Source organism: Leuciscus leuciscus, assembly GCF_965113295.1.
Source record: "Leuciscus leuciscus genome assembly, chromosome: 5".
Taxonomy (NCBI): Eukaryota; Metazoa; Chordata; class Actinopteri; order Cypriniformes; family Leuciscidae; genus Leuciscus; species Leuciscus leuciscus.
Genome location: NC_138729.1, coordinates 31178947 through 31187630, shown reverse-complemented (window position 1 = coordinate 31187630; position 8684 = coordinate 31178947). Strand labels below are relative to the sequence as shown.

Below are 8684 nucleotides of genomic sequence, written 5' to 3'. Positions count from 1 at the left end.
AACAGCCTCCATCTGCCTATGTGTGAGATGAAGAGCCTTGCTGATGATCACTTGGCAATGGCGATCAGACAAAGTGGCCAATATGCTCGCTAATGGCCTGTCAGACAGATGAGAGACGAACTCCCAACGAATTCTTTGCACTCCTCTCCTCCCAGACCTCCTCTCTCTCTCATTTCCCTCCCATCTTCCACACTTTCTTCTTTTATACAAACCCCCTTCTTCAAGCATGAACACTTAGCAGAGATTTTGTATTGGCGTGTGTTCGGAATGGAATGGAAACGGGAACCATTCCAACATTTCATTGTTGTACTTGTTATTTCTCTAACCAGTGGCAACATAATGGTACTCTTAATTCAGTGTCATTTTGATCAGAACCGAAGTATGACACTGAAGAGTAGTTGAGTCATTGCAGGATTGAGCTGAGATCTGACAGCTGGGGTGTGAAGAAACTTCAAGGCCTGATGATGAAGAGATTGTCACATGAAGGGCAGGACTTACAGCACAGCCACACGACAGTGTGACTTTTCAGCCAAATTAATAAACAGGACAACAGAAAGCTCTCTTTCAGATCAGCAACAACAACTGTTCTTGTTGTTTTCCACATCGGTCGTTCCATATTTAAGTCTTTTAAACATTTATTTAAAAAAAAATTCACTTCCTCACATTTAAATATTACTTTTTGCACATTTACTTGCTCTCTCGCTCTTCGCGTGTTGGCCGAATCTTCATTTCTGTGAATTTGAGCGAGTACTGCCAACCGGTCCAGGACGACCACTCGATCCCGTCGGCGTAAGAGGTGTGCTGTCCGCGCAGGTATTGGCCATTCAGGTTGGAGGTGTGGCAGTTGCGGTACCACCAGGCGCCGTGGTAGAATGAAGCACAGTTGTTCTCTGAATGATCGTTGTCTCTGTCTTTCGTTGTGAACTTCATTCCGTTATGCTTTAGCAACGAATCTCCTGTATATATCGGCCCATGTAAAACAGAAGGGAAAAGAGGAGAAAGACAATTAAACTTCTATTCAATAGTTTGAAGTCAGTAAGGGTGTAATCACACTAGGCGATCTGAACCGCACCCAAGGACTTTTGACCCCCAGTGCCTGGTTCGTTTGACGAGTGTGATCGCTCCGTACCGTGCCTGGGTGCGGTTTGCTGAACCGTCCCTGGCCCGCTTGGAAGAGGTGGGCCAGGGCATGGTTCAGTTGGGCTTGGGCATGGTACACATTTAGTGTGATCGCTAACTGCTCCGAAGCATGGAACATCTACTACTTTTGTGTGCGCTACTGTCATCATTACGACAGCAAACACACTAACCTCATTCTTCAAGCATGATAACTTAGCAGAGATTTGGTCTTGGCGTGTGTTCATCAAAAATCATGAATTTTTTTTAAATCATGTTTTCCACAAAAATATTAAGCAGCAGAACTGTTTTCAAGATTGATAATAATAAGAAATATTGTATATTTAAGTTGCAACAGAGCTGACTTGTGTTATTCTAGAAATAACACTGTGAAACTCATCACAGAAAGCCATTTCACACAAATGACTCCAGACACCCAGGAACGTCTCGGTTACATATGTAACCCTCGTTCCCTGAGGAGGGAACAGAGACGTTACGTCAGTGAATGACGAATGGGGGTTTCTCTTAGAAGCCTATCATCTTTGAGTTTTAGAAAACGAGCCAATGGCATGGAAAATGCCTTGGGTCTGCGGAATTTGCATGCCGCAATTCCGCCCCACCGCGTGGGTATGAAAGGAGGAGCGGTGGCAATCTCACATTATGTTTCCTCGCTGAGGAGCCGAGTCTGAACTCAGGCAATTCCAGTGGTACAGCGGTTGTGGCAGAGGGACGTAACATCTCTGTTCCCTCCTCAGGGAACGAAGGTTACATACGTAACTGAGAAGTTCCCTTTCGTTCAGTCACTACGAGTTACGTCAATGAATGACGAATGGGGGTCCCAATTCAATCACGCCACATCGACTGTATTCCAGTGCCCTGCGCAAGACTGAGCTCCCTGTTGTGAGACTAGCACGGACGAAGGGCTAGGCTTAACGCAAGAATACCAAGGTACACTGGGTATATCCCAGGAGGAACATGTAACACAATGCCTACCCGTAGGGAGGACTTAGAATAAACATATGACCCGAGTACAGGATACATATGGAGGCTCAGAGGTGTCCAGCCCGCAGGGTGGAATGTTTCAACCCTGTTTCAGAGAGAGAGAGAGAGAGAGAGAGAGAGAGAGAGAGAGAGGGAAAACACGAGCTTGAAGGAGGCTTACCATGGAAATACACATGTGGAGTTCACCCAGTAGGGGAACCATGCACAAGGAACACCTAGCCAATCATGAGGGCTGAGCAACAGGGCAGCACTCTGGTGACGTCATCATCAATGTCGGAGGAACTCAGGGTCTTGGAAGGAAGAACTCATCTTAATGAAATAGCGCACACATCCAGTCCGTGGAGTGGAATGGCGCAGCAAGCGATGACACTGAGCTGGTCCTATTACCAGCCACTGGTGGCGAGTACATGAGAGGACACTGGCTCCACTCGGAGATTATAGAATCTCGCAAATGTGTTAGGTGTCGCCCAGCCTGCGGTTCTGCAGATGTCTGTCAGCGAGGCGCCCTGCGCTAGAGCCCTAGAGGAAGCCACACTCCTAGTGGAGTGGGCCTTCACACCAAGGGGGCATGGTCGACCTTGTGTCTGGTAAGCCAAGACAATGGCGTCTACTATCCAGGGAGACAACCTTTCCCTTCAGCTTCCCACCATAACAGACAAAGAGCTGGTCTGAGGTCCTGAAACACTGCGTTCTGTCTACATAGGCACGGAGGGCGCGTACTGGACAGAGCAGTTCCAAGGCTGGGTCTGCCTCCTCCGAGGGCAGCGCTTGCAGGTTCACCACCTGATCTCTAAATGGAGTGGTCGGAACCTTGGGCACGTATCCAGGCCGGGGTCTCAGGATCACGTGAGAGTAGGCCGGCCCGAATTCCAGGCACACTTTGTCAACCGAAAATGCCTGTAGGTCCCCTACCCTCTTGATGGAGGCCAATGAAACCAGGAGCGCTGTCTTCATAGACAGGAACTTGAGCTCAATTTATTTGGAAAGGCTCAAAGTGAGCTCTCTGCAGGGCAGATAGAACCACTGCGAGGACCCAAGAGGGTACAAGGGGTACAATTTAGTCTCCTGGCTTCTCTCAGAAACCTGATGACCAGGTCATGCTTCCCCACAGACTTACCTTCAACTGCGTTGTGATGTGCGGCAATAGCGGCAACATACACTTTGAGGGTGGAGGGAGATAGCCTTCGCTCCAACCTATCTTGCAGGAAGGAAAGCACGACACTGATCGGGCATTTTATGGGGTCTTCTCGGTGAGAAGAGCACCAGGTGATGAAGAGGTTCCACTAGCGGAAGTGATGGTACCCACCACGGGAACTCGAAGCGAGCCATATAAATGACTCCATAGGAGGAGGTGGCGGGCGAGTAGTGACATATGGCGGGAGCGTAGACCACCTTGTCGGTTGATGTACGCTACTGTCGCGGAATTTTCTGAGCGGACTAGTACGTGTTGGTTCTTGAGCAACGCACGGAAGTGGTGCAGAGCTAAACGTACCGCCAGCAAGTCGAGGCAATAGACATGCCAAAGGCACTGGGGTCCTGTCCAGGAGCCCACGGCAGCATGTCCATTGCACATGGCATCCCAGCCCGTGGTGGAGGCATCTGTTGATACAACAACATGCCTGGAAACTCATTCTAAGGGCACTCCAGCCCGTAGAAAGCTGAGGTTCGTCCACGGGGTGAAGGTCTGACGCAAGACCGTTGCCATGCCCACCTCGGGACTCTATCGCAAAGCCAGTGCTGAAGCGGCCTCAAATGAAGCGACCCGATCGGCGTAGCTGTGGATGCCATATGCCCCAGGAGCCTCTGAAATAACTTCAGTAGAACCGCACTCTTTCCCTCGAATTGTCTCAGGCAAGTCAGCAGTGACTGTGCGCACATGGCGACCGAGTAGATTTCCAAACCGAGAAAAGAGATCCTCTGCACTGGGGAGAGTTTGCTCTTTCCCAGTTGACCCGAAGGCCCAGACGGGCGAGAGCACCAGGTCCGTGTGTTTGCAAACCTGGTCCCGAGAGTGAGCTAGGATCAGCCAGTCGTCGAGATAGTTCAGGATGCGAACAGGATGTGAAGGGCAGCCTCGATGACTTTCGTGAAGACGCGAGGAGACAGGGCTAGCCCGAATGGGAAGACCGCGTGCTGATATGCCCGCCCCTCGAAAGCGAACCATAGAAATGGTCTGTGTCGAGGAAGAATGGAGACATGACAGTAGGCATCCTTCAGGTCGATCACTGCAACCAATCCAACGGACGAACACATTCAAAAATGCGTTTCCCTGTCAACATCCTGAACAGAAGCCTGTAAAGGGATCAGTTCAAGACATGCAGGTCCAGGATTGGCCTGATGGTTCTCGCGACCCAGCGGGACAGGTTGGGAAGCTCTAACCAAGCTTCCCAGAACTGTACCAGCGGGGTCATGCGAACCACAGACGTACCCTCGATGGGGAAGCGAGGCGGAATGACCGGCCCGGACGTGGGGGCACGGTCATTTGCCGCGTCCTGACAGAGGAGGCCAGGGAAGGACCAGCGTTCCATGGGGGCCTGCTCTGCCAGGGGTCTGGCGACAGAGGGGGAAGAAAGTGGCGAGGCTCATGTGCGGCGCGCACTGTCATCCGAGACCTCTGATGGCTCAGAGATGGGTGTGTCAGTTCTTTCTTTACAAGAACAAAAGATTCTCCCCCGGCCCTCCACCGGGGGAAGGAGTGGTCTTGCTACCATCTCCTGGAAAGAACTGAGTGCCATATCTGAGCAGCCCGTCTCAGGGGCACCGCTTAGCCTGGTGTTTTTCGTGGGCTGCGGAGCTGGAGGGGGCTGTGGCGCCTTCCTGAGGCTACCTTCACGGCGTGGCCCAGATGAAGGCTGCTGCTGGGGCCGGGCGGGGCGGATTCTGTGCCAACGGCTGGGTGGAGGCAGCAGCAGGCCGTCAGGGCAGAATATGCTTTATAGCCTCAGTCTGCTTCTGGGCGGTCAAGAACTGTTGGGCAAAGTCCTCGACCGCGCCACCGAAGAGGCCAGCCTGGGATATGGGAGAGTCGAGGGAACGGGTTCGCTCTGCGTCTCTCATATCAGCCAGATTGAGCCAAAGGTGTCTCTCATGGACCACATTCGTGGACATCACCTGGCCCAGGGAGCGTGCGGTCACCTTCGTCACCCGGAAAGCGAGGTCGGTGGCGGCACGCAGCTCACCAAAGAGCCCTGGGTCAATCCTCCCTCCTGCATGTCCCTGAGCATCTGTGCCTGGTAAACCTGCAGGATGGCCATGGCATGCAAAGAGGCGGCAGCCTGCCCCGCAGCTCTATAGGATTTTGCGACAAGAGTCTGCGAAAACCTACAGGCTTTGGAGGGGTGCTTTGGGTCACCACGAGAAGAAGCACTCTAAGGACACAGCTGCATCACAACAGAGCGTTGAACCAGGGGAACCCCAGTGTACCCTTTGGCCGCGGCCCCATCAAGAGGAGGAAAGGCGGAGAAGGTCGCTGAGCAATCGCGGGAAGACAGTGGAGACTTCCAGGACCTCGTGACCTCCTCATGCACCTCCGGGAAGAAAGGTATTGGGGGCGGGAGCCCAATCATCCAGCCGCGAGCGCTCAGGACAGGGCGGAGGGTTCCACTCGAGCCCGATGCTCGCGGCTGCCCAGGAGAGCATGGCTGTCAACTCGGGTTGAAAGTATCGTCGGCGCTTTGTTCCACACACTTTGTTCACCCTCAGGTCACCCTGTCCACCACCCAAAGTACCACCTCTCGAAGAGGGGGTAGATCGGGGTGTGGATGAGGGGACTCTCACTCTAGTGAGGTCACTGAGTCTCGACCGCAGTGTCGCGATGGTCATGTTCCCGCAATAAGAACATGATTCATCCACAAAAGCTGCCTTAGCGTGATCTAAGCCCAAACACGCAAGGCAGCGATTGTGCCCATCAAACTGAGAAACATTCCGACCGCAACCAGAAGTGCACGAGCGAGACATCTTTATAAAGACATGCCACGTGCAAGCTCTTTTGTGAGAGGGAAAACTCTGCAGAGTGCTGAAGCGACCAGGGAGAATCACACGACTGGCAGATCACTGCACAGATCAGCAGGCAATGTGAACTCGCTGGAATTCGCCGTCACACCAACACCTGGAGAGTAGCTCGTCTCGAAGAGTGAAGATCTCAGAATTGCTTGTAGGAGTGAAGATTACTCTTGGCTCCGAAGCGAAAACATAATGCGAGATTGCCACCGCTCCTCCTTTTATACCCATGCGGTGGGGCGGAGTCGCAGAATGAAAATTCCGCAGACCCAAGACATTTTCCATACCATTGGCTCATTTTCTAAAACTCGAAGGTGATAGGCTTCTAAGCGAAACCCCCATTCGTCATTCACTGACGTAACTCGTTGTGACTGAACAAAAGGGAACAAGAGACAAGTTAGCATAAAAAAGGATTTTGATAATCCTCTTTCAAGAACTCATGCACAAACACATAATTAGATGTTAGGTGTAGACAAATGTGTTTTTCTAAAAGTGGTCTCAAATAGTTTGGTGGAATGAGACACACCCAAAGCTGTCTGGAACATGGAGCTGAACAACCAGTAGATTGGCTGTTGACATCAGAAGTGGACACATAGTACATGTGGACACTCACTTCCTGTAATATAAAGGCAACTTCTGTAGATATTTGTAATTATACAGTAAAGACCCATTTATATCAAATAGTCAGCTTGATACGGTAAAGGAATTATTAATTATGTTTTTTAAATGCAATAATTTGCTAAGCCAATGGGCTTTTATATTGTAAGTCAATTGTATATTGTAAGTCAAACAATACTGTAATATCCACAAGTTTAGATGTTTAGTTTAGTTTAGATGTTTTTGAAAGAAGTCTCTTGTGCTCACCAAGGCTGAATTTGTTTGATAAAAACAGTAAAAACAGTAATATTTAGAAATGTGTTTTATTACTGTTTAAAATAAGTGTTTTGTATTTGAATATATTTTAAAATGTAATTTATTCCTGTTATGGCAAAGCTTATTATCATTAATGTTGAAAATAGTTTTTGTGGAAACCGTGATTTTCTTTTTCAATATTCTTTGATGAATCGCACATTCAAAAGAATAGCATTTATTTGAAATATAAATCTTTTGTAACAATCCACAAAACAGTTTGAACATTTTATATCTATCTTTTATTTCACTGATCCCTCCTGTACTCATATTTTATTTTTTGACATTGTTATACTATACAGAAAATGGCCCCACAACCCAGTTTTAAAACCCTTAGTGTAAAACACACTGGCATAAAGCACACAGTGGCATTATGTATAATTGTCTCTTCAAACCATTTCCAAAATATTCCACCGATATTCACTGCCTATTCTGTATACAGATATTGAAAGCATGCAATTAAAGGATTTTAATCACCCATAATTTCTATTTTAGTAAATGGGACTGAATGACCTGCAGTGGTACAGTACATACAGCAGTTAAGCATGCATATCTCTGAATGAGAATGGCGTGAATGTGCTGCTTATTTATGTTATTTTGAGAAGTATAGAATATTTGTATCTTGTAGCTTCTCTTTGTTTCTGCTACTCTGCCAGGCAAGTATCTCGAGATCCAAAATACTTTTAGACTTAAATCTAAAGAATCAGCGAGTCAGCGGGGCAAGAGCTTTAAAAGGGTCAACTTGTGGGTCAATGACAAGTTGTCTTCTCTCAAGAAGTGTCTTGTAGTGTCAGTCTTATCTGATGGCAAAAGGCATTTGGTGTTGATGGCCAACAGAAACAAACCTTCCCTATTTCCACATCTGAAAAGGAAATTTGGAAAGCCACCCTGCCTGCTGTCCACTTCACTGGATTTCTTTGGCAGAAGGGCAGGGTGGTGATGTGTCTGTTGCCCTATAAACTGTTTCTGTCAGCTCAACACGAACAAAGAACACATTCCAAACAAAAGCTAGAACACAGTATTCCATGGAGATAGGAGACAGGAAGAAAAGGAAAGTGTACCAGGATGAGTACAATAGAGGTAAATGTCAGGTGGTATTTCTAAACCTCTCTGGGATTCGTTCAGAACCATTTTATGTTTAACCTTTCATCCAGCCTAAAATACAGTGGATGATCCACAGAAGAGGAAAATGCTTCCAGAATTAAAGCGCTAAACCTTCCTTCCTCTTCTCTAAAAGTATATGACCTTGAAGATCTTCAATCTTCTGTTCCACAATCAGTTTTACTCAATAACGTCAAAGACAATACATCGAGAAACTGATCCCAGACCGGGGCTCAATTTCCCCATGGAAACGCACGCCATTCAAGCTTGACAGATTTTGTCTGCAGCGATGGGAATAAGCCATTAGTCACACTAGGGTCGCACGAGCCCACAGAAAATGCTCGTATTGCTGCCGATGACATTTCTGCATTAAGAGTGTTATACCAGACATGTCCTTGCAAACTCTCCGAATCAGTCACCTGCTCATGGGAATCACTTTTGATTTGTCAAGGGGATATTATCATCTCAAAAAGCCTTCAGGTGATGTGGTAATACCATGCTAGACTCTCTAAAAAGGCTCTGTATAAATGTGCAACCTGCATAAAACATACTGTAGG

General features: G+C 48.3%; 2 protein-coding genes across 3 annotated transcripts in view; one reads left to right on the top strand and one right to left on the bottom strand.

Moving 5' to 3' along the window:
- Positions 1-650: 650 nt before the first annotated feature.
- fibcd1b (fibrinogen C domain containing 1b) overlaps positions 651-8684 on the bottom strand; it is a 110928-nt gene continuing 102894 nt past the window's right edge. For both annotated transcript variants that reach the window (XM_082169052.1, XM_082169053.1), the window contains one exon: positions 651-956. In XM_082169052.1, coding sequence (XP_082025178.1) covers positions 688-956 — 269 coding nt within the window. In that variant the 3' untranslated portion in view covers positions 651-687. The remainder of the gene's footprint in view (positions 957-8684) is intronic.
- Positions 4591-7132, top strand: LOC309498346 (uncharacterized protein). Its single transcript, XM_082169062.1, has 2 exons — positions 4591-6271; positions 6369-7132. The coding sequence occupies exon 1, from the start codon at positions 4645-4647 to the stop codon at positions 5353-5355; it is 711 nt and encodes a 236-aa protein (XP_082025188.1). The 5' UTR covers positions 4591-4644; the 3' UTR covers positions 5356-6271; positions 6369-7132.